The sequence below is a fragment of the Microtus oregoni genome, unplaced genomic scaffold (assembly GCF_018167655.1).
Source record: "Microtus oregoni isolate MIOR12 unplaced genomic scaffold, Mior012 000012F_ref0000307, whole genome shotgun sequence".
Lineage (NCBI taxonomy): Eukaryota > Metazoa > Chordata > Mammalia > Rodentia > Cricetidae > Microtus > Microtus oregoni.
Window position 1 is genome coordinate 31,164,585 of NW_024543071.1, and position 26,910 is coordinate 31,191,494.

The 26,910-nt window shown below is 43.2% G+C and overlaps 1 protein-coding gene across 1 annotated transcript in view; it reads right to left on the reverse strand.

The window, feature by feature from the left end:
* The window catches only part of Slc1a1 (solute carrier family 1 member 1), a 72,986-nt gene that overhangs the window by 27,996 nt on the left and 18,080 nt on the right, over positions 1-26,910 (reverse strand). Inside the window, exon 2 of the mRNA XM_041661189.1 lies at positions 5,967-6,107. Coding sequence (XP_041517123.1) covers positions 5,967-6,107 — 141 coding nt within the window. The remainder of the gene's footprint in view (positions 1-5,966; positions 6,108-26,910) is intronic.

Consider the following 26,910-nt stretch of genomic DNA (forward strand, 5'->3'; position numbering starts at 1 on the left):
TTCTACAGCACCTTCTGAAGACATTCATTAATATATTTTTTTCTATGCAGGGTCTTATGTAGCTCAAATTAGGTTCAAACTCACCATGTTACTATGCAGCCAAGGCTGGCCTTAAATTTCTGATCCTCCTGTCTCCACCTCCCACATGCTAGGATTAGAGGCTTGAGTTACTACACCTGCCTTAAAACCATATGGTCATATAAGGCCTCAGTTTTTCTTGGTTAAGAAGTAAGAGGAGCCGGGCGATGGTGGCGCACGCCTTTAATCCCAGCACTCGGGAGGCAGAGGCAGGCGGATCTCTGTGAGTTTGAGACCAGCCTGGTCTACAGAGCGAGTTCCAGGACAGGCTCCAAAGCCACAGAGAAACCCTGTCTCGAAAAACCAAAAAAAAAAAAAAAAAAAAAAAAAGTAAGAGGAAAAGAGAGGTTTCCTTTTATGGTGTAAGGCAAACCTGAAACATTTTGCAACCCTAATGTAGGAGTTAGAGTAACAATCACTTTCTAATCTGTGGTAATATTCTAATCTTCTGAATGCAAAGTCAGAATACCTTGGAGATCTATGCAGATATACGCCCAATCATTCAACCAGCACTATCTTGGCACTGTTGTTTTTGATAAATGGGGGGCAGAGTTTGTACTGATATCTAGTGTTTGGTGATGTGTCCTGCTCAGGAAATGGACTCAGTTCTGGTATTTAAACACTTGGCCTCGGAGAGACAAGGAGTGAAAAAAGGGTGTTTTCTCAGCTTGGCATAAACTTGGAATGCCCTGAGCCATTCACAAGGGACATTTCCTGACTTGCTCCGCACACCCTTGTATGCTGTAGGCATTTGCAGGAAACAGTTAAACACAAGCTTCTTCCTGATCTGGGTAAGAAATACACACTGAAGCCAACATCGATCTGATTCACCCTGACCTAGACACTCTCCAGGATCTACTGGCTTGGTGGAGATCCAACAACCCAGCAGGTACTAGGGTTAAGTACTTCGATGGGCTTTAAAAGCAAAGACCAATCCTTCAAGACAGCAAAGGAGATTTTCTCTAAGGTGGATTGTCTCCAATGGCACATGTTACAGAGGACACACTTCCTGGGACAGGAAGTCTGGGTGGTGATGGAGCCTTTCCTCATTAGATCAGGTTTTGAGCCTGAGGTGAACCACGTTGGAACACTCTGGTGTGGAGGCAGATGCTTCTCTACCATCTTCAAAGCAAAGTGGCTAAGAAGAGGGGAGCCCTGTTGAGGAGCATAGACCCTGAAGAGCCCTTTCTGGGAGTGACTGAATGCTGGTGTCTTAGCTGCTTTTGATTATGCCTGAGTCCTTGGCAACACTCGGTCCTCATCCACTCTGTGGAGAATTGCTGAGCCCCTTGAGATGGAGCAGTGAAGAGGAACCTTGTCAGGACAGAGGCTGGATGGCAGCCACAACAGACAGCAGGGGGCACAGCTGTGCCTTAGGGAGCACAGCTTACCTGGGTGCTACGAGCTGCCAGGAAGATGTGCCTTGGAATCCCGGAATGGGATGAGAAGGGCTGATCTTTTCTTGTGCTGGTGGTGGGAGGCTCCAGCCATCAGACTGAAGAAATGCGACCCAGATAAAAGCTCATGAGTCGTGGTGACCTATTCCTGGGTTTTCACAGCGCCACAGTTCTCAGGCAGCTCCATCATTTCCCCCCATGATTTCTCTAGAGGTTTGCTAGAACTTAGCTTAGAAACCGAAACTTTCAAAGGGCATACACACACATCTCCATCACGGCAGGAAGGTACTCTTGCTTCGGGATGTAAATCATGGTGAGAATTCTGGCTTTCTATGACATCCTGTCTATGGAAATGCTGCCACTATACCATGTCCCCCCTCCTGCAGAGGGCTATAGGGGTATACAACAGGTGACAACTAGTGTTCAGCAAGCCGACCCACTGGGTGAGTGAGCCCTAACGGGGGGCCCCACCAGGAAAAACCGTGGCGTTACCGGGTAAGCCACAGGCTCATAGCAATACACAAATTAATGGAGATGGGATAATTTAAGATATGAGTTAGCCAGAAATACACTTAAGCTATTGGGAAAACAGTATTGCAAATAATATGATTTCTGTGTGATTATTTCGGGAGTCTGGGTGTCCAGGAAACGAACAAGTGGGGTCTTACAACATCATCCTACACTATTTTCTATCAAGTCTAAATTCAAATTTCTCAGATAAACATGATTTCCTAATCACATGTCAGCAAGGATATTTGATGTTAAAAAAAAAAAACAGCTATAGCCAAGCAGTGGTGGCACACACCTTTAATCCCAGCACTCAAGAGGCAGAGGCAGGTGGATTTCTGTGAATTCAAGGCCAGTCTGGTCTACAAGAGCTAGTTCCAGGACAGGCTCCAAAGCTACAGAGAAACCCTGTCTTGAAAAACAAAAACAAATGGAAAAATACAGCTATAAAATACGCAGATTTTTCCCACAGGAGGCTTTGATGACAGATTAGTGTGGCTGCTGTTTTTGTTTTTCCTACAGGCGCTCACTCTATTAGTCTTGGGTCTGAGTCTTAGCAGTTCTTCTGCTTCTACCTATTCCCAGAGAACTTATTAAACCCTGCCTTTAATCCCAGCACTCGGGAGGCAGAGGCAGGCGGATCTCTGTGAGTTCGAGACCAGCCTGGTCTACAAGAGCTGGTTCCAGGACAGGCTCCAAAACCACAGAGAAACCCTGTCTTGAAAAAAACCAAATAAATAAATAAATAAATAAATAAATAAGCCCTGCCCCCAACCTGCAGCTTCCCTGACACTTTCTTCTGTTGTAGCCCTCACTCCCATGCCCCTCCCCCCATCCTACCTCTCCAGGAATGGACTAAGGCTATTGCCCCAGGAAAAGGCTTTTGTAATGGGATCGCCCTATCTCTGGGTGCAGAGGCAAAGGTGAGTGTAGGGCCTGGAGAAGGACCGGTATGCCAGGGTAAAAGTGGCATTGCTTTGGCAGGGAAAGCAGCTGGGGAAGGGAAGGAGGCAGGAGGAAAGTAGACGCAGTTTGAAGTACACAGAGAAGAACTCATCCACTCTTCCATTTCCTCCTTAAACAAAAGAAAATATGAAACGAGACAAAGAAACACCATAACAAAAATAACAGGTGTTCACCTCAACAATGTGAAGAAAGCAAAATGGACCATATTTTATTTCTATTCTCATTGAAAGGCTGTTAATCTTCCAGTTTTGGGTTAGCTTTTAAAAATGCAAATACTATATAATAAAGTCCAGATGACCACAATGTCTTTTGTGTTGTATAATTTGCTTTTTTCTTTTGTTCTGAGCTATACTGGGAACGTTGTCATGGGCCATTCGGTATGTATGCAAGCCGGCTTTTAGCAGTTGCAACATGCTAACTCATGTGTGTAACACACATTCACTGTTTAGCATCATCATGAAAGCACTATTCCGAGGGCCCTATAGTTGAGTCTTGGAATGGGTCTCTAGGAATATACTCCTTTAGGATAAAACCTGTCAGGAATTACTAGCTGGAAATATCGGAACATGTTCCCTTCTATTGTGCTTCTAAGTTGACATGGTAATAAAAAAGGTATAAATGAGTCCTCTTCCCCACATTCCTGCCGACTCTCCCCGACTAACCCGACAATTAGACACACACATGTGACATTGCCCTCCCAGCCTGCTTCTACTCACGTCCCTCAAACCTTTGACCTTTCATTGTTTTATATCAAAAGAATAAGGTATGTGTTGACTTTGGCTCCCAGAAATTGGCAAAAGGGAAGTGAAGAGCTGTGGGCTACTGTTGGGATAGAGGAGCTGGGCTACCGATGGAATCCGCGAGCTGTAAATTATTTCCTTACATAATTTTCAAGGTCAACCTACACACAAAAACCTCCAGCCTGCAAATCTGGAAGAGTTATTTACTGCCGAGAACGATACTGTCCAAACACACACCATTATAGAAGTAGTATATTCATACACATATTTTTTTTACCCTTTCTTCTAAACTTTGACTTTCTATATGAATTCTGGTCTATTCTGGGTTGAGTTTTGTTTGTTTGTTTGTTTGTTTGTTTTTTAATCAAACCATGTCATACATCACATAGCTTATAAGCCTTGTATAGATACATGCAAAATATTCTCTATATGTACAAATGTGAATACTTTTCTTTTTAAAGATTTATGTGTTTGTTTTATGTATACAAGTGCTCTATCTGCATGGATGGATGCACACCAGAAGACAGCATCAGATCACACTACAGATTGTGAGCCACCATGTGACTGCTGGGAATTGAACTCAGGACCTATGGAAGGGAAGCCAGTGCTCTTAACCTCTGAGCCATCCCTCCAGCCTCTGAATATTTTTCTTGAGAGAGAAGCCCAAGACTTCATATTGTCTAAAAGAGTACAAGAACTGATTTAAGGATCTTCAACATGGAGAAAATTCTAAATTATACCTGCAATGCCTATAGGAGCCAGGCAGGCAATGAGAGAGTACCAAATATGGAATGGTGGTTGGTGACTTTGGTGTCCTCAAATGCATTTGTGCCTGCTAAATCAAACAGTTGTCTCTTGTTCCAGGACACTATTGATATGGGGAAACATGGGCCCTGTTTGCAGATTTGATTTTTTTTAATGCCAAAAATTTGGGTATTTATAAGAAATCTTCCAAACTTCAAATGCTTTCAATAATTTAAATAAGCAAACATTATATGAAACGAATAATGGATCTTCTGTTTCCCTCACCCCGACTAGGCTTGAAAGAAACTGGGAATTTTTAACCATAGCTAAACCCATAAGTAAAAGTAATTAAATGTTCTCTTTAGGTTTCTAATAAGCCAAGAACAGCAAGGTCACTTAAGAAAAATGATCCCATGGGGCTCTGGTCTGCCTGGACTTTGGCACCTGGGAATCGGCAAATGTGACAGCTTTTCAGAGAACGTAGCGAATGACGTCAGTGCTGACGCTCTCACGGCCACCTCTAATGTCAGACTCCACAGACAGAGCCTTTGCCATGACACTGGGAAGAGAGTTCCGGAAAAAGGACATGTCAAGGCTCCTAATTGCATAGTTACATAAAGCCTTGCGTTTTCGAGCCCATAACACAAGTGAGAGACACCATGTCACGTTTTATCAAGTGCCAGAACAAAAGTCAGTGTAAGAAGCACAGAAGGTGCACAGCAGCGTACCAACTCCAGATAAATGTCATTAAAAAATATGTCAATCTGTACATAAGAATGCTTGGTGCAGTTTGAAGGAACACTGCCGTGCCTCATTTGGCCATCATGACCCAAAGGAGAAATACACGTCCAAATCCAACTATGTTGTAAGTGCAGATTTAAAAATACTAGCCTTTTAGACTAGGATGCAAACTCTAATTAAACCTTTTCCATAGCTCCTGGCTGCTGACACCATGGCAGGCTTGCAGGGCAGGTACCTAGAGCTAGTGCTGAGGGAGTGGGTGACGAGCCAGGAGGAGAGGCACCCTCAGGACAGCTGCCCAGAAGTTAGTGGGCCGGAGAGCTGAAGCTGGGAACCAAAGGAGCCAGCTACTGAAAACATGATCGAAATTGACAACTGCGTTTTTCCTGAGGACATAAGCTGACATTTCCATGGCCAAATATGCATTTCCCCATTCTGTGCCCTAGATAGAATTTTATACATAATATGTTTAAAAATGGCATCTTGCTCACAAGACATCACATGCTGAACAAATGAAGGGTTGAGCTGGGGTTAACAGTGCCAGCAGGGCAGCGACACAATGAAGCAATGCCACTTTAAGAATCCCACTACACTTCAAGTCAAGGGAATGTGCTTTGCAAATGAGTTCTCTCTCTCTGTGTGTGTTGCGTGTGTGTGTGTGTGTGTGTGTGTGTGTGTGTGATCTGTTTGCATGCCTGTATGATGCACCTAATGCATTTTTATTTTTCCATATTTAGTAAAGAACAGCCAAGGTTCTCCTGGGCTCCTTAAATAATCAGAGAACACAAAGTACCTGTGATCATGCTGGATATGATCAGTGGCAAAATGACAAGCTTCAGCATCCGCATTAGAATTTCGCCAGGAAAAGCAAAGTAGAATTTATCCAGATTTGAGAGCTCACTGTGTCCACGAACCAAGACTCCTATGACAATGCCTAAGGAAAACGGGGAAGACAGAGAAAACACTTTTAGATCTCTTGCATATAATTTGATGAGAAAGTACCGCACAATGCAAATTTCAATGGCAAGAAAAGCTGTTTAGACCATCTCTTGCAAATCTATAAAGTTTAGAGTTGCAAAATCCAGAAGGTAGTGAATAGGAAGCACGCATTAAGAAAATGTAAAAAAAAATATCCTTCACATGAAAGATTTTGCTTTGATTTCCTCCTCATCGGTCTCTCTATTGTAACGACACATCATCAAAGATGACTACGGGAAAGAAAAGATTCCTCATCAGAAGCTCCTTGCTCTCCTTGCCTCTCTTCATCTCTCTCTCTTTTTCCCTCTGTAGTACCTAAAAGCAAGTCCAGGTTTCATGTAGTGATATTTTGTTTGTGTTTTAACAAATAAAGATCGCCTGAAGATTAGAGTGCAGAGCTAAGCCACTAGAGGCTAGAGAGTGGTGGCACACGCCTTTAATCCCAGGACTCAGAAGACAGAGGCAGAGGGATCTCTGTTAGTTCAAGCTACCTTGGGCTACATAAGATGGAGTCTGTCTAAAACAAAAACAGAGTTCACACTAAGGTGATTACCGCACTTGGGATCCCATGCCTTTAATCTCATCATAGGGAGGTGGAGACAGGAGCGATGCTGGATGCAGAGAGGAATATAAAGTGAGAGGAGACAGGAGCTCTGTCAGCTTGAGGAGTAGTGCAGTCTGAAGATGACGTCTGGGGTGCAGTCAGAGGACACAGTCTGGGGTCAGGATCGCCCCTTCGATCTGAGCATTGGTCGAGGTGATAGCTCTCTAGTGGCTGGCCACTCTGCTTCTCTGATCTCTCAGCTTTCGCCCCCTAATATCCAACTCAGGGTTTTTATTATTAAGACAAACTAAAATTTGTGCTAGTTTTGCGCATGCTCAGTAAGTGCTCTAACACTAAAATACATCCACATTCCCTAAATCCGTCATCTTTGCAACCCGCTATAACTCTTCCCACAGGCCACCTTATACTTTATCCATAGCAAAGATCTGCTTTGTATTTTGTAGGTCGTTTATAGTTGTATTTTTCTCACAAGTGCTTTTTACAAAATAAATTCTGGGGACTAGAGAGATGGTTCAATGGTTAAGAACACTTGCTGCTCTTACAGAGGATGCTGGTTCAGTTCTTAGTACCCACATGGAGTGTCTCACAACCACCTGGAACTTCAGATTCAAGGGAGCTGACTTCATCTCAGCACTTCAGACACCTGCACGCATGTGGTGAATACACACACACACACACACACACACACATGAGTAAATAAATAAATCTTTTAGAAGATATTTTTATAATAAATTTACCTGCCTATTCATCTTTTATAATTTTAATGAAAAAATAATTTCTGTTTGGTTTTTAGACAAGTCTCTTTATATATCCAGGTGGTTTCGATCTTGAAATCCTTCTGTTTGAGTGTTGAGATTATGGGTCTGCGGTACCGCATCTCACTACTTTGCTGTCGCTCTGACAGGTACCACATTTTAGAGCACCAATATTATCTATCTAATGCTCTCCATTCATTATTCCAGCATGCTTAACTCGATTAAATCAAGAGTCTTAAAAAAAAAAGACTGTCTTTTATTTTTAATTATGTAACTATGTGGGGGGGGGGGGGAGGTGTTGCACACATGACTGCAGTGTCTGTAGAGGCCAGAAGAGGGCATCAGAGCTCAGTAGCTGGAGTTACAAGCTGTTGTAAGCATCTCCAAGTGGGTGTTGAGAATTGAACTTGGGTCCTCTGGAAAAGCACTAAGTGTCCTTAACCTCTGGGCCATCTCCCCAGCCTCAAGAGTCCTTTTATGAAGTTTCTGATCCCAATTTTCTTATATTTGAACTTTGTAATTATACAAACAGAAGGATGTTTTCATTATTAAAAAACTCTACAGGTCCCTAGGTTAACTGAAGTCTCACGAAACTGCTCTACTTTAGACATCAATCATAAGCCCTAGACAGCCTGGGTTTCTGGCTGAACTTCTCCAAATCACAGTTCCTATGGCCCTGCCTTTGGGTTCTATTAGTTTGCTAGAACAGATTACAAAGCTGAACTAAACCTAGAGATATTACAAAGCACAGGGATGAAAGGTCAGGGGAGCTGACACCCTGACGCACAAGCCCAGGAATGGGAGGAAGGGTACAGAACTTCCCTGCCCCGTGGCATGCCACTTTCCAAAAGCTCAATTTGTTCATTTATCTAGAAGTGTTAAAACTTAAGCCTGCTATAAAAGTCTCGTTATACAGACATGATTGGTTACATTATTGACTACCAGTTTATAAACTTTTCCCCCCTTGTGGAGGTCCAAAAATGTGAGCCTATTTTCCCTTTGACCAAAGGTCAGAGAGTTGGAACTTACCTCTAGTTCCTTCAAGGTTATCATGCCTCTACCTCAAAGGTCCCACCTAGATATAGATCAGAGAGTTCTGCTCTCTCTAGATTATTGTCAATAGGTGTGGCTAATAGCCAGCCCTTGTGTTCCAAGAAAAGAGAAGTCGATTGCTCCTATCTCAAACAAAAGTCCAAGGATCCAACTAAGTTCTAGTTCCCTTATGGAGATAACTGGATTCCACCCAGGGAGTGGTTTGCTTACCCAATGTTTTGGTCTAGGGTGTGAGCATGACTTATTTTGTTCTAGCAACAGAATGTTTAACTATGGATGTAGCTCACAACCTTCAGTTGGTATGTTCATTTCCTTGTATCATGTTAATGCAGTTTTTTTTCTTACTTCTAATTTTTGGGGTCAGAGGTATTTAAAGTAATTAGAAATTAAACGTGGGTGAATTCCCTCCAGATACTATCCTATATGTTTCTGTTTTAGTATTTCCCTTTGCATTTTCATATTCTTTACTATATTTCTAAATCCCCACGCCTTTACACAGCTTTGTATAGGCTGGTCCCCAACACCCCCTTCCTTAGAAATGCCTTGAATCACAAGGTTGGTTGGTTTCCCTGGCAACCAAACACATCCTCTGGCTAGGAGGGCCCCTCATTAATCTCAATAATCCAAGGATTTACAGGTCCAGTAGCCGTGGACCTCTACCTTATGTACTGTAGTTTCAATAACCTACACGAATCTCACTCATTCTTAAAATACTGCATGGAAAACTCCAGAAATAAATCACAGGTTATTTATAAATAATTTTTAAAGAAGAAAAAGAAACAAGAAATTTTTATTCTCTGAAATCTTGCCTTAATATGTCTATGTGAAAACCACCTGCTGTATGGAAGCTCAACTTCACAGGATACATCATTAAAACTCATAAAATATTAATATTTTCGTATTATCTTGTTCCAACTACTTCAAATAACATCTAACCACTCTGTCTTGCCTTCCCCTCAACATACACACCTTTTTTAAAAAAAAAAATCAAGAAATAAATGAGTTAGACAAGTATCATATCTTTCTTCCTGTGTGACATGTTAGCCTGATGAGTGACAAGCTAGCTGGGAGGGGAAAATGACTAAAATCACAGGAAGATTCAAAGAGGATATCGCTGAATCTGCAAATTCAGAAACTCAAATAGTTTAGGAAAACTCAGAGTCATATGGGTACAGTTAGTCACCACAGGGCAATGAATGACAAGGGAACTCAACTATAACAGACTAAAGATAACCTTCACTCAAATGTAGGTATTCATCCTTCACCGACTTCTAGTCCAAGTGGACGAAACTCACAAGATTCATTTTTAAGTACCTTAGTCTTTACCTAAATTCTACTCTTCTTTATATTTTGCCTTGACACATTTTGATATTTAGATAGTTCCCAAAGTGTAGCTACAAAACAGAAGATCTGTAATTCAATCCAATGTAGTCACTATGTTAAAATCCAGAGTTAGAGTACATAAGTAGTTAAGATATCAAGTATTCAAACTATTTTAAATAAATATAAAAGGCATGACATTCTCATGTCTTGCTTTGTGAATTGCCTGTGTTAAACTGCTTCACAGGATACCAACCGGTTGCTTCAGGAAAATTTTGTGCTTTTATGTAAAAGGAATCTTGGTGTATAAAAATCAAGGTGTCTGTATGTACTCAAAACCAATAACACCAGCAGCCCCAGAATCACTACACTGAGCAGCAGACCCTACGTGTCCAACCTTCGTATGTACACTAATAATGAACAAGAACTATGCCTGTAATCATCTCCAACCCAACTGCAGGCTGGCTAGGAAAAACTGTATTCTTTCTTCTTTTCAGCCTTTAGCTAGATATGTAATTTTATGGGAGAAACAAAAGAGCTGCTTTGTGGAATGGTTGAGAGTCATGCATGAGGAATAAATAGAGCACTATGTTTGGTAATAATGATTTCTATCAAGCTCTTTGAAGTTGAACGCCACACGACCCTAACAGCTCTCCTTTCATTGCAAAGAGCAGAAATGTCACCCAAGTTCCGAGGAAGCAATCTGAGGTTCACAGCTGGCACCCTGACACCCTGACCTAAAATAGTCTGGTGGGCAACCTTGGCCTAGGGGCGCAGCTTGAAAGTGAGTGTGCTTTACTTTAGCTTCCAGAAAATTTGGAAACATCAGATTCACGACAACAGCAACTAAAGCACCTCACAAGGCATACACTAACTACAGACATCTGCTCAAGGCAGCAATGGCAGCTGGGAGGGAAACTCAGCAAGCCCTGGGACATCTTGATTCTGGCAGTCCATGAAGTATAAAGTCCATGAAGTATAAAGCCAGGGTGCTAGTGAATAAGCAGAAAGGCATCTTCTGAATGCATGTCTACGACTAATGGAATGTTCTAGACTCACACAAGCAAATGCAATGCTTACCTCCTCCTTTGTTTACCAAACAACCTGTTCAACTCTCTGGTCCTCACTGGCTCCCAGTTGCTTAGGAGCAATAGTTTCAGTGAAGCATTGCCTATCTTGTTTGCAATGTTTGGCTTGTTTCTTACTTACTGTTTCCATGCCAACAAGTGAAGTGGAATAATCCTTCTGTACACCGAGAATATGTATTACCCTCATTAGTTAATAAAGAATATTATTATATATTCTTATATAGCAATGCAGGATAACATTGTGGGGGAAATCAAACTGAGGATACTAGGATGAAGAGGAATGGAGTTAGAGCATCACTGGAAGATGCAGAGAGCAAGATGGGCATGCCATACTGAGAAAAGGTACCAAGGCATGACGCAAAGCATAGATAAAACAATCTGGGTTAATTTAAGTGTAAGAGCTAGTAACAAGCCTGAGCTATTAGCCAAGCATTTGTAATTAATATTGAGTCTCCATGTTGGTAATTTGGAAAGTGGCTGCGGCACAGAAAAACTCTACTACAAACAAGTGTCCACATCTGGTATCAGGAACCTTGGGCCGGGTAAAGGTGTACAAAGTCTCCAAAGCCAGAGGGTGCTGTGAAGAACTGCTGACCTGGATGGAGGTGACAGCCAAGTTCACTGGGGAGGGACAGTTCCCCAGCTAGGGAGGGGGAAGATCAATGACCTCGCTAAGGAAAGAGAACTTTGGCCAGGTCAACAGAAATCCTCAAAGCTGTAGTCATTATCAACAAGTTGCTTTAGAAATGGACAAAGACCTTATTCTGGGACTTCCTTCCCAAGCATCAGCTCGGCGACCCTAAGCAGGTCCAGAGGGAGATTAGGAAGAATACTGGTAGTAGCTGAAGGAGTTCAAATCTAGTTGTACCGACTAGGAATTTTAACTTTTTTTTTTTAAACTTAACTCCTCGCTTAGACTGGGGCAATATTCTAGTAGCTGACCCTAGAGAGCCCTTCTACTGCCCAGGAGGCTGGAGCTAACTCTAGCCTTGGTTCTCTCAGCTTAGAATAGGAACACAGAATGTCAGCTGAAACCTACATATGCCCTCTCCAGCTCTTATGCTAACACACACACACACACACACACACACACACACACACACACACACTTGGCATAGGTAAGAAACAAGAAACGTGGGAAGAAACCAACTAAGACCTCAGCTAAGGAAATAAGAACTGAATTACATTGGGCTCAGACTTATTCCTTTTGGGGGGATTTAACAAAAAGATTCTAACCACGTGCCTGCCCATACCTGAAACAGGGGGTACTAGTTCACTACATCTTAAATTATAGCTCGTTAGTACATAAATTAATGCGAGCTTGAAATGTACATTACTGACAAAGAAAATTATCACCAGAATACTTGCTGAGCCATATCCTCACACTGGGCATTAATATAATTTTTGGCCTTCTGGAACTGTTCTGAGCTGTACTTTAGTGATAAGTACAGAAGGAACTTTCATTATGGCGGGAAGCTTATGTTGGATGCACAGAGCCAGCCCTCTGTCTGGCCTTATACCACAATGTAGCTGTACCCTTCCCCCATCTTTCTGGCTCTTAAAGCTCATCGTAGGGATTTTGTCCTAGAAACCAAATGCACGGATTTATAAAGCTTTTTCTGTTTGTTTGTTTGTTTGTTTTCAAGTCCTTAAAATCAAAACCACTGTTCTATCCATATTGGTAAAGATACACTGTAAATAAAGTAAATGCAAAAATTCACCCACAGACTCACCACCTTTAATATACAAAAGGTGAGACTATTTTTGTTTTCCTATCACCTACCACTGCAGCTACCCTGGAACTCTGTGGTAGTCAGCCCACTGAACACCTCAAATGAATTCTCCCTTACAAGAGATGCCATCTCTTGTTATTTTAATGGGTATATAACTGTAGAATAGTTTAGGAGTGTGAGTTGTTTATGGATATTTGTATGTGGGGTTCATGTATCTATGTAGGTGTGTATGTGGGCAGGTGCATGTACGTGTGGGTTTACATGTATGTGCACATGTGAGAAACTAGGCAGCCTTCATCCTAGGTTTGAAAGCCATCTTGTAGTAAAGACAAATGAGATTCATCCCTGTTTATGATTCAAACTCTGTTTCTCAAGGAATGGGCTATGCCCCACCTGTAACCTTAACTACAAATGTTTCTATATTGCCTGTTCCAGGAGAGAGAGAGAAGAGGAAGAGGAGGAGGAGGAGGAGGGGAGGGAGGGAAGGAGAGAGGGAGGGAGAGAGAGAGAGAGAGAAGGAGAAGGAGGAGAGAAGGGAGGGAGGGAGGGAAGCACTACAAGCTTCACTTTTCTGTGTTTCTAACCCTTACACCTTAGAGAAACAGAGCTATATAAACTTGCTACTGTTTGATTTTTTCCTTTTCTAAAGCGGGTGCACCTAGATTTTGTGTAACTCTGTCCTGGGTGCCTATGATAATTGTTTTCATATGCTGTTTTTGTCAAAATATTTTTTTTACAAGCTGGGACAACTTCTCCTTCTTTTTAAAAAGATTTATTTGATTTATATGATAAAATTATTTTTTGGCACGCCCAATTAAAATGCACTTGCAGACTTACAAATCTAAGTGTTGATATATTAAAAAATCTAATACAAATACACTATCTTATTAATGTGAGTACTCTAAGCATCTTAAGACCTTCTAAAATGATATCTTTGGGTATATTAAATTTTTCATAAGACCTTAAAATGCTAATTGTTTATATAAAACAACATTCATTAGTCCTACGATTTAATTAAGCTATAAAGTTCAATGTTATATAGATAGATTGTAATAAAGATTTAAGTATATGTATATATTACAATTTTTATTTCATATAATGGGCAGCATAAGAAACATGATTTCTTTTTCAAAATATTCTTAGGATAAAACTCAATTATAAGATTTATTTGTTAAAGCTGGACTATATATAAATTAGTAGATATATATGTTTACTAAAGATCCTTGTGTTAAATCTCCTTTTCATGGAGAGGACTACAAGAAATACAATCCCAACAAATAATAACATTAAAACTATTGGTTTATAAACTCTATCTCATTTATGATTACACACATGTGATTATGGTTTTGTCATTGTTTTATATAATGTACTTAGTGCCACATTTGCTTATAAATAAATGTTTGAGTTGTTAACTTGGCATAGCTTCCTCTTGGCTCTGTGTCCAAATCCTGGCCTCACCACCTTATGAGCTATGTTATCTTGGCCAAAAATATCTTATCCTGCTGCCTGCACCTTACCTGGACCAATGGGCATATCAGACTGTCAACCTTAGAAAGTCATTAGTAGCATAAAACCAAGACCATGTGTAATGTAACTCAATGAAAAGTACCTGGCTCACACAGTAAGTGGAGATAATTAATATCGACTAGTATTGATTTATACATTTTTCAGAGAACTTCTCATGAGATCTTCAAACTGTTATGGCTCTGACAGGTGTCCTGGCCACAGACCTCAAAAGCAACAGAACTAGGGTTGGTTGAGAGAAGTTAATGTAAAATATTATCAGTGTGTCTAAATTCACAAGGTCATTTCCTCAATCTAGCCCAGTTATTTGAATAGAGAAACATTTACTTATGTCAAAACCAAACTAAACCAAAACAAAACAAAAATCAAGCAATACATAAAAGATCTAAGAAGTTCATTGGTTCACTGAGTGTGACATCAATTTCTATACCACTACCACTGGCTGTCCCTGAGATAAAATTCTCAGAATCTTGCTGGGAACAGAAGAAAAGCCGTTTGATGTATTTTTGGTGTCTTCTGAAATATTTTCCTTTGTAGTTCAATGACCTACCTAAATCCTGTCACTATTTACTGCATACAAGGATCTGTTTTAGACCCAGGCATGGGTTTAAAGATGCCTGCACTGTTGACACACACCCCCTCTGGTGTGGAAGAATTGTGTGTATTCTGTCAATCATGTTTTAAAAAAACGCTGATTGGCCAGGAGGAAAAACCAGACAGGAAGTATAAATGATGCAATGAGAACAGGAAAATTCTGAAAAGGAGAAAGTTGATTCCTCCCAGTTCTGTGCAGACCACTGAGAAAGCAGGATGTGACCTGCCAGCTGAAAAAGGTACTTAGCCATATGGCAAAAATAGATCAGAATAATGGGGTAATATAAGCTACAAGAGCTAATAAGTATCCTGAGCTAATGGGCCAATCAGCTTTTATAACTTATAGAGATCTTTGTGTGATGTTCTTTGGGGCTCGCCCACTGTGGGACAGAAAGCCCGGATGGGACAGAAAACCCCAACAAGCCAGCCCCCTCATGTTACACCCCTCCTTCAAGGAGCTCCTGCCGCTGAGGACCAATCACAGCTACAAACCAGAGAGTGCCATTCTTATGGAACTGTGGACAAACCCAAGAGAACTCCATGCCAGTTGACTGAGATTTTTACTTGCCCAGCAATGAAGAGAATCTAGAGTCAGAATTAAGATGGCACCAAGGGTATACTAGAGGAAATCAGTAGAAGCTATGGAAAATGATGAAGACTGACTCAGAAGCTAATGGCTGAACCATGTGACGTGCACAGAAGGAGAGAGAATACAGCTATGCACACGCATGAAGACTTGAGTTCAGATCCTAGCTCCTGCATTAAAAGCTGGGTGCGGCCACATGAGCCTGTAATGCCCTTGCAGTGATTCACCTCTCAGCCTGGGTCCAGATTCAGTGAGAAGCCTTGTTTCAAAGGAATATGACGAAATGTAATACAGCAAGACAACTGATGTCCTCTTCTGCCTCTGTCCAGGTACCATCACCTCGCCCCCCCCCCCACTCACACACACACAAATCTATTGCTCAAACTTCGATATGCATATAAACCTCCTGGGGATCTTGTTAACAAGAAGGTCCAAATTTATCAGAACCAAGGCTGGAATAGCAGACGTACGTGAGCCTAGCTAGCACCTCCACAAGGGTCATCCTTGCCAGTACTGACAAAACCTACACCAGCAGAAGAGAAAGCTCCTGCTGCAGGCAAGGGGACAGGGAATATGGCTTAGTCCAAGTGCAAAGAAGTTCAATTGTCCCTCTATAAAGGTCTCGAGGACAGTAGTATTTTTGCCCACTCTTCTTCCCTTCTCGGCTTCCATCATCATCAGTTGCGGTCTGTCCTTCATCAGCTGCAGTCTGTCTTTCCCTGTTTTGCCTCTGTGTGGGGCTTCTCTGCCTGATGTAGTGTTGAGATGACCATGGAAAGTGGATGAAGGGTGGCTACAGCTAGCTATGTCAAGGCTTCTCCTCACAGCACCTCCAACAGGCAAGTTTGTATCCACAAGAACTGTCCTATAAACATCCTTCCTTGCAATTCTGAGGCAGAAACAATGTCTCCCTCTCACACTACCTAAAAGTGTGATAAACTAAGTGGACCCAGTTTGACCTACAGCAGTCATCTTAAGCTGTGACCGTCATGATGTGCCTGACTCATCCCGGTTAGCTTTCTAGTTTCTGGAGTTTCACACCAGACTCTGAAGTTACCAGAGAATGTGCCAGGAATGTGCCTGGCTTCACTGATAGCAGCCTGAGACAATTCAGCAACATTCAGCTCAGATGAAGTCACTTTACAACTCAATTAGCAAGAATCTCTTCCTGCAGTGCCCTTAACTATGTTTCTGTCCGCGAGTCTCCAGGAACCTGCATTCTGCAATCCCGAGTCTTCCAGTCTTAATCGCTCTCAAGACACCTATGGCTGGATCTCAGCGCACACTAGGACCAGGTTTTGCCGGTCTAGGAACTCACAAGCCACAGCATGCGTGTTCAGCATCGACGCCACCTTCCACCATGGGAGAGGGAACTGTAGCCTTCTTCAAGGTGGTGGTGGGAAAAAATGGTGCGAGACCTCACAGTTAAACCCTCCACAAGTGCGGATTTTCCTGCTTGCCCCCATTCCTATTTTCAAACATGAACTTGATTGGCCTTCCAAAAATTAGCAGGTAAAGACACGGTAGGACTTAGCTTCACATGGCGGCGAAATAGGAACATTCTGAAAAGTTTTATATCTTTAACTAACTCAGCAAAGGCAGATATGCAAATCATGTACCTGGTAAAGGTTTAGCAGTGTTCAAAAAGTAATCTCTAAAAGTCAGAAATAAAAAGACAACCACATTTCTCTGGGGCCTGCAGCAGCTGCTCCAGTCACAAGGGATGGGCAGCAGTTATTAACCTATATATAACCTAAACATGATAAGTTTAGCCCCAACTTGTTCTCAATGGACAGGAAAGCCACCGATAAAGCTTAAATGGGAAACAGAATATAAGGACCACCTGGTAGATGACTGCCTGAAAGTGCAGCTGGTAGATACCAAAGACTCCGTGGATGGGACATTGTCTGGACTTCTGGGTGGAGTTTTATTAGGATATAACAATATCCTTTATACCAGGGGTATTTAAGAAGATGAGGGAATGAGAGAATAGCTCTGTTTGTTAGGGATTTTTAAATACATATGTATTTCTACACAAAAAATATCTGTTTGCTTTTTAAAAAGAAGATAATCCTAGCCAGGTGGTAGTGGCACACACCTTTAATCCCAGCACTCGGGGAGGCAGAAGCAGGTAGATCTCTGTGAGTTTGAGGATCATCTGATCTACAAGAGCTAGTTCCAGGACAGCTAGGACTGTTACACAGAGAAATCCTGTCTCGAAAAACAAAAACAAAAAAAAAAAAAAGATAATCCACTTCAAAACAAGCAAAGATTTTGAATTGGTATTTTTCCATGTAAGATATATAGTGGCCAATAGGTACGTGAAAAGAAAGGATTAGTTATGAGTAAACCAAAGTCACAAGATACTATTTTATACTCATTGGGTTGGTCCTATTAACACAACAACAATAACAAACTCAAGTTAGAAAATGGGTAAGGATGTGGGGAAGCTGGAATCCTTCCATACTGTGGGTGGGAATGTGGCGTGGTGCAGACCCTGAGGAACACTGGCGACTCATCATCAGTTACCACAGAACCCAGCGGATCCACTCCTAAATGTGTAAGCTGTACACCCAGGAAACAAAACACACCCACACAGAAACCCACAGGAAATGTTCACAACAACAGTGGTAATAATGCCCGAAAAGGGGAAGCCATCTGAAGGTCCATCGACTTCTAAACAAAGTAAGGCATGTCTCCACAGGGCAATGCTATTCGGCTGTAAGAAGTCGTAAAGCACTGACTGGCACACACTCCAGCCTGGCTGAGTCCTGAAAACCTTAGACAAAGAAAGACAGCAAACGCATAATGCTATTACTATGTGACTTCGTCAATGTAAAAAGTCCAGAACAGACAAATTCCACAGACAGTCAAACGCCCATGGTGAGGAGAGGGCTGGCACTGACCGCAGGCACGGGTTTTCTTCTGAGAGCATGACTGGAAATAGGAAATCAGATAAGGATGATGGCCGTACTAAACAAACCTCACACAGCAAAAACCGTTGAATTGTATGTGGAAGTGGTAACTGATGTGACTCACATTCAATGAAAAGGATACATCACACAGGTAAATGAAGCTTTCGTAAAAGGCTTAGGTTTGAATACTTCTAGATAAATGAGCAAATTGATTAAAATGGGAAAAGGAGCCAGGAGGTCCCAGCACTCCAGAGGCAGACAGAGGTGCATCCTTGTGAGTTCGAGGCCAGCCTGGTCTACAAAGTGAGTTACAAGACAGCCAGGGCTACACAGATACTAACATTGAGTGTGATCCATTTACATTTTGATTGGTTAACAAGTGGATGGCTTTTCCTGGGGTAGGAGCGATGGCAGCCACATAAGGAAACGTGTTTATTCTTTTCATCATCATATTAACGGCACAATGACTGCCGAAGCTGTGGCATTTTGTTCCACTTGGTAGGCTGCATGAGAGCTTATCAGATCTGGACGTCTCACCATCTGGAAATAATAGCTTGAAACCCCCAATGGAGCCAGACATGTTTATTAACAGCTTAAAAGGAGACTCGTTGGTTTCTGAAAAGTTGTGATTGCAGATTGCGGTTCATAGCCCGCAAGGAGAGCTTGGAGAGATTCATTCTCTCTCCCACAGTATAAAAAGAATCACAACGACCAATAGAAACCCGGGATGATTGTGAGGAGAATGTTAGCTGTGAAACACTGGGAGACAAACAATCGACACAAATGATGTAAAAAAAAACACCATCTGTCTTTAGTGAAAGAACGACCTGTGTGCTTGCTGCTAACAATCTTCCTGCTAAGCTTTGTGGAGACTACTGGTCCTGGTTCCCACATGGTTTACAGCCTCAGCGGGTCTGATGTATTCTATTATATGTTCATTCTGCATGCATAGAAGTGTACCGCATGTGTACCTGGTGCTCACGGAGGCCAGAAGAGGATGTTAGATTCCCCCAGCACTGGAGTTGTGAGCCGCCATGTAGGTGCTAAGAACCGAACCTGGATCCCCTGCAAGAGCAGCCAGTACTCTTAGCCACTGAATCATTTCTCTAGCCTCCCCAATTTCTTGCAAGGAATTTCCAGGGATTTTCAGTCCTGGAGCTGAGTCCTCCCTTTCAGTTTCTAGTTGTGTGACTGTAAGCTACTTAACGTCAGTGAGCCATAGCACCCTTACCAGTTAAAAGAGTCATGTTACCTGTCTGATGTGAGCACCAAATGACATTAACGAAGGCAAGACTCGACCCTTCCCCTGGCCCAGAGGAGAGCTCAATCCGTATTTGCTATGACTGAATAGTGACAGGACGTGACAATATTAACAGCAAAAGTAGACAGAACAGCATTTCCCAAATACTATAGTCCTTGGTACAAATATAAACAGAGCCTGATAATGGGAAGAGAATCTAGGGTCTGGGTTTTAATTACATTTGTACCACCAAGTTTTGTCATTAATCCTTTTGTTTTGGTTGCTTTCAGCTGAAAACCTCACAAAGTTATTTAGGAAAGATGAAAACGGAAGGAAAAAATCCACACAAGAAGCACTTTGCATTCCAAGTCAATATTGTCCACTATTCATACTTCAGAGCATACAGATCTTTTATGGTTATTCTTACTTCCCAGAAAACCACTCAAATTAGAGATATTTTGGGTGTAAAATTAGGAGGCCTAAGACATTTCCCAGTGGATGGCAGAACAAAATTTTTTATTGAGAACAGGAAGGAACCCAACTTCTGTTTATTTCAGCTCAGCTCACACCATTCTGCAGACTAACAAGCATCTGTGCGAGGACCAGGCTTAGAGATGAGCCAGAGAGATGCTGAAGACCCCACAGCAGGCAGGAAAGTGGGCAAACATGGGATAAAGCCTAAGGGCAAACATGTACAAGGGCACACGAGGTGGCCCAAATGCCACTAAACCCGTATTTCCTAGCTTCAGGCAGAAGGCAAATGGCAGCCTTCTTACATCTTTCTCACGCCATGTGACAGGAAGGAGTGACTCCTGACTCCGAGACAGGTTGAGTGCAGAAGTTGGTAAGACATGGAGTCAGGAACCTGCCCTCTGTCTTCCTTGTCACACTGGTCCTTTTCTTCAGGGACAGTAGAAAGCCATGCTGGAAGTGACAACAGAAGCCGAGTTACCTGACAGCTCATGATGGCTCCTCCATCTGAAAGAAGCCACGGGTGCGACATTGGCAGATGGCTGGAGCTGGAAGGGCTGAGGTCTCCTCCACAATAGACTCTAAGCCAAGATGGCTGTCGCAGAGACGGTACACAAGTAACAGCAGAACCTTCCCGTTGCTCCAGGAAATCCCACTCAGAAAGGCTATCAAAATGGCGCCTATATATTAACATGCCACAGTGAAACCCCCAGACAGAAAACAAAAACACTTGTACACTGTTGGTGGGAAAGTAAATTGGTGCAGCCACTCTGGAAACCAGTAACAAAAAGGTCCTTCAAAAAGCTGAAAATAGAGCAGCTTCTTGATTCAGCCACACCACTCCTTGGTACATGCCTGAACGAACCACGCTTAACTTAGCCCTGCTAATCACAACCCATTCCCAATGGTCACATTGTGAAATCGACCCTCATGCCTGTCAGTGGATGAATGGACAATGCTGTATGCATTCACCCAGTGGAGCTACGGAGGAGGCTTATGCCATTTGCAGGAAAACAGACAGAGCCGGAGGTTAACATGTTAGGCAAAATAAGTCAGACTCAAACAGGTTGCATGTTTTCTTTTATATGCAGAAACTGGAAAAAAAAAACCTCAAAGACATGTAAGTGAAAAGTGAAGTCTCTGGAAGAGGTAGGGGACCAGGGAAGGAGGAGGGGATGATACAGATGAAAGTGGTCCAACGCCATGTGCATGAACTGAGTTGCCAAGATGAAATCCATTATCTTGTATAATTAATATATACTCTGAAAACAGGAAATGTAAAACAACAAAACTAGCAGAGCTCCTCTCAGTCAGCTCCAGGGGCAGCCAGTCCCGCAGCTCCTAGAGAAAAGTGTGGGGGAGCAGCGTGGGATGAAGGCCTGACCCCCAGTCCCGCAGCTCCTGGAGAATGTTGGGGGAACAGGGTGGGATGAAGACCTGACTCCATCTGGACAACTCTTTTTGTCTCAGGACTTAGTTGAGGAATGAGTCTATGATTTAACTAGGCTTGTGGGAGCCTGGGATGTGTTGTCTGAACCTACAGGAATCAGAACGTCTCGTGCAGAGCAGGGAAGGGAGAGCGCTGAATATTGGAAACTGACTTGCTAACCAGGGGAGCCTTGTGCTCAGTGAAAACAGCACAGGGATGCAGACATGCAGGAAAGAAGGGGTCCAGATGCCATGGTGTCAATCCAGGGATCCAATCACACCTGAAGCTAGGTACTATATTTCTGGATGCCTAAGTTATGAGGGTCATAAATTCTTTCACTCTCTTCTCTTTTTTAACTGGATTTCCTGGCCCCTGCAATTAGGAGTTTTAAATTACAGGGGGGAAGCAGGTGGGAAGGTGTCTTTGGTACCCTGAGTAACCCCTCCACCAAACACATATGCCCCAGTTGCAATGAAGAGAGGCCAGTGATGTGGGTGCGAGGTCTTTCAGATATGGTGCCAAGACGTTTGTGGGGCAGGTCAAGGAAACCAAGGTGGCCATGTTTCTATTGAGCTATAGGAGGGTGGAAGCCATTATTATTGCCTCCCCTCCCACAGTGGCCATTTAGGGACAGCCCCTAATTATCACCAGTATTCTGGAGATAAATTCCTGGCCACTCATGGACCTTCTATCTCTCTTCAATGCTTATTTCTCTTTGATAATGGTATCCTGAATATGCTTCAGCGTGGCATCTGGTCCCACTTGCCTCTTCTGTGTGGCTTAGTGTACACTTGCCTTGCAGCTTCACTCTCTGACCCTCTGCTCTGTCCTCCTCTGCGTGCTGGCCAACTACCCCAGGGTTCCTGGCCCCCTGGTTTCGGCCGGGTGTAGTCAAGGAGCAATACGAGCTGCAGATCGTGATGGCGGAACCAGGAAAAGGAATTTATTTTCTCCGTTCCTTCCTTCTTTGTTAGGGTTCTGGCAGCAACTTTCACACACACACACACACACACACACTTGGTTTTTTGACACCGAGTTTCTCTGCATAACAACAGCTCTGACTGTCCTGGAACTGGCTTTGTAGATCAAGCGACTTCGTTCCTTGAGAGCTGTAAAAGTTCTGTCATTCGGTCCCTCTGTCATAGCCATGGTAGCCTCAGCCCTTCTAAGACAGTGCTAACGCTGGCTGCTCAGGCCCCTGGGGAAATGACAGCTTGCCACAGCTGTTGGTCTCTGGGCTCCCAGCCTTCCTAGTTCCTGCAACTCCACCTGACTCTATGATAGCTGTCACAGCATTCTGTTTGGTGAAACCTGTCTGAGTAAGTGCCAGTAGTTTCTTGCCGGGTCCCTAACTTTGCAGCCCACCTTCCCAACCTCAGTCTCCACATTTCCAGTCACCACAAACCCCCTGATGCTTTTCGAAGATGCTCTGCAGTATTCTGCTTCCACACCCCTGTTCACACACATGCTCCTCTTTGGAAAACTTCTATCCTATCTCTGCCTTGAGCCATTTTCTCATTCCTACTTAAACTGCTACCTTCCCCATGAAGCCTTTCCCAGGCCTGACTCTGAACTGTAGTGTTGCTGGTCCCTGCTGAGTCTGATCTGCATCTGTTCCCCTCTCTGAGCAGCCCCTGTCTCCCTGTTCCAAACTAGAGGCTGTAGCACTCTGTGCCCAGCCCTGAACTCCACCACCCGGCACTGAGCTTCACATACGGTACATCTCTGGCCCCTGCTACACTGAACCAAACCAGCGATGCTTTATAACCGCGACTTAATGCGTATGTCCAGGCAGCCACTGCATCGCCCACTTTGCACACATCAAACAGGATCAGACAGGCTGGGAAGAGGCCACTGAAAGAAAGCTAGGCACGAGAACAAGCATGGGCATAAATTCTGCCATTTTCCCATGAAAATCACACTCTTAAATGTGACCGGCACAGTGATCCTGACTCATGGACCAGTTCTCCCTTGACTCTGGCTAAGGAGCTGTGAGCATGAAGCTCAGGGATTGGTTCCTACACCTGGGGGCTTCTCCCAGGCTTCTGGGGACCCTGGAGTCTGGCGAGCCTCCTGTATTCAAAGGAAAGTGAAACTGGCTGGGGAAAGCCAGCTAACAAGGAATCCTGTCTCTAGAGCCGGCACCCCACTGGTTGTGGCGACTGCCTCTCTCTCTCTCCTGTGCAAGCCCATCAGTGCTACACATGCTTAGGTTAGTTCCTGAGAGATTCATCTATGGCCTGAATAATGGCTTCTAAACTTGTGCATTTCCTGTCTGGGGCTGTCTATTCTATTCCTCTCATTCCTCTCTTCTTAGAATTGTCCCTATCTGCTCATCTCAAGGCCAAGCCTAACAATCACGTTTTACACTTTCTGATAAAAAAAATACCTTTGTCTACCTTGCGGCCATATTTCTTTTTCTTCTCTATTCAGTGACTGTTTAGGCACTAATCACACTTGTATGACCTTGAGAGGCTCTGGGGTCCTCTGTTTGCAGGGTATAACTTTTCCTCAAGTGAAACAGGACTCCCAAGTCGACACACAGTCCATTTCGCAACTGCTGTAAAACACCGTGGCTCATTACACAATCTAAAGAAGCCTTTTCTCAGCCTGTAAATAAAACCCAACTCCGTCTCCAGCAGCAGAGTTTTCTTAGGAACCATCTGAGACTGAATTGGCTGCAGGGGAAGGAAGAAACAAACCGTGCTTGGACTATCTGGAACTGCCACAATTCTAGGATACCCTGCTCTGATGGACTTCAAATTCCAATGTTGGAGTCTAGCTATCTGAGACTCCCTCAGTCTGCTCCCACCTTCGCTTATGACAGAGTATCTTGTACAGATACCTTGTATCACCGTGAACTCTGTTCAGCCAGCTGGCCAAGTATATCCTCAAGACTCCTGTATTTCTACCCTTCTGCACTCCCATTAGGGCCCTGGAAACATTCACTTTTATTTTCAAGTGAGTTAATATACATTTCAAACATTTGAGATGAAGGCGCCCACCCAACCCCTGCCCCAAATGTTGAAAAGCTAGACGAAGAATCATCTGTAACACCCTATAATCCTCACTGGAAGAACGGGACAGGCACGTCGGTTTAAATGGTGACTGGCCAACCCTTCCCCTTAGTGCACAGGGCCCTGAGTGGGACTTAGGTAACTGTAAGAGTCGGGAATGAGCCCTGCTTAAGCAAATCCAGAGTTCTAGATATGGGATGAAGCCAATGCGGAGGCTACTGACTTAAGAGGTTAAAAAGAACTACCAGACCTAACAATCATGGCCACCCTGACCAACATAAATAACAAGTGCATTGGGGATTATTGGAATATATTAATGTTCAATGTAGGCAACAAACATCTCAGGAAATTCCCCATCAGTGGTGGTGGCACACGCCTTTAATCCTAGGACCATGAGGCAGAGGCAGGTGGATTTCAGTTCTGTGAGTTTGAGGACAGCATGGATTGCCCAGTGAGTTTTAGGACAGTCAAGGCTACATGGCGAGACCCTATCTCAAAAAGAGCAAGATAAAAGAAAGGAATCCAGGGAAGGAAGCAGAAGGCTGTTACATCTCCTGGTCAGTAATCATCTTATACCAATAACAAAACAAAACCCTTCAATCTTTAGTCTTTAATGCAGTGGTTCTCAAACTTCCTAATCCACAACTGTTTAATACAATTCTTCATGTTGTAGTGACACCAACCATAAAATTATTTTGTTGGTATTTTATAACTGTAATTTTGCTACTGTTATTATGAGCCATAATATAAATATCTGATATGCAACCCCAAGGGTCGCAGTTGAGAAACACTGCTTTGATGACTAAGTCTCGTGTTTTAACAGGTTGCTCAAGGTCAGCTGTAACAGCGGCCCAGACAGGCAAATTAACCTATTATCATAGAAATTGCCTCCAGACTGAGAGGAAGTAGAAGAGGAAGGACTCTTGGAGGAGGAGAACCTAGACATAAATTCACTCTAAGGTGCAGAAGCAGCTAAACCTCCCCTTTGAAAATTCTCTACGCATCAGCAGCTGTGCCAGCCTTAAGTTGAGATCCAATTATTGAAACAATCCGGTTTTCTCTAGAGAGCAGGCTGGCTCTTGCTCTTTCATCTCGTGGGGTATGGGGGGCAGGTGTGGGGCAAGCACATTGACATGGAGTCTTCCATGAGTACCAATCCCACCCCATGGCAGACATCACTAAATGATGACAATGTTCTTTACTACTGAGCTCTGCCATGTAGCCTTAGCATCCTGGAAACTGTGCTGCCGACAGCTTGGGCCATGCTGAGCTCTCACCACAGTGCCTGTGGAACTGCACATAATCAGGATCAAATTTTCCCTGGTACTTTTAAACTGGGACCTAGAAAACTAGAACTGAGATAACAGTGTCCTCCACTGCTCTCTAAAATCTCATTCAAGTGTGTGGGTAATAAAGGACCAATGGGATAGACTCATTAAGGGCTTACATATTTTATTCTTTGATAAAGGTTTTGTAATGCATCAAAAACATTTTTTGAGCATCTCTTATGAAGCAGATGCAAGGCTACACACCATCTGAATGATGTGCTCATCAAAGACAACCTTCCTAGCCCCTCAGTGGATGGAGCTGAGAAATGCAACAGTCCATATTGCTATGAGCTGGATATGATCTGTCCCCCCTGAAGCTTGTTGCTATGCTGGTGGGAGGGGAGGGGCTATGAGGAGTGAGTATATTACTAAAAGATTAATCCCTTTCTCCCTATGTGGGTTCTCACTCTTTCAGCCTGATGTATCCTTGCAGGAGCAGGCTATTAGGAACTAAGGCTATTTCCTCTATTTCAGTGGTTCTCAACCTTCCTAATGCTGCTGCCATGACCCTTTAATACAGTTCATCATGTGGTGGTGATCCTCCAACCATGAAAGTATTCTCTTTGCTATTTCATACTGTAATGTTGTTATTGTTATGAGTCAAGGTGTAAATATCTGATATGCAGGATAGTCTTAGGCAATGCCAACGAAAGGGGTGGTGACCCACAGGATGAGAACCACTGCTCTAGTTCAGTTCTTCCAGACACACCTACTTACCTTGCTTTTCTATCATGAGCTCACAAGTACCACACAGTCCTGTGCACTTGGAATTCTCAGTTTCCAGACAGAGCTTTGTACTCAAATAAACTTTATTTTCATTAACCCAGTTTTGAATTTTACAGCCACTGAAACAGAATAAGACGATAGTAGTTCCCATGCAACTTGAACATCAGATGTGAAAGAATATAGGCCTCTGACTAGGATCTGAAACCTCTGTGTGACCTTGACATTGCTAGTATTCCGGCACAGAATCCTTGTTTCACCTGCTTACAGCTTAGTAGCTGTGGCTCTGCTGAGAACCACTCCTGAAGTGAAGGAATGTTGGAGCATCCTTCATCATTGGAGCATCAGTGGTGGAGGCATCCTTCCAGAATCACCTTACATAGGCTCATGAATGTCATACTTGCACACATATTGCTAC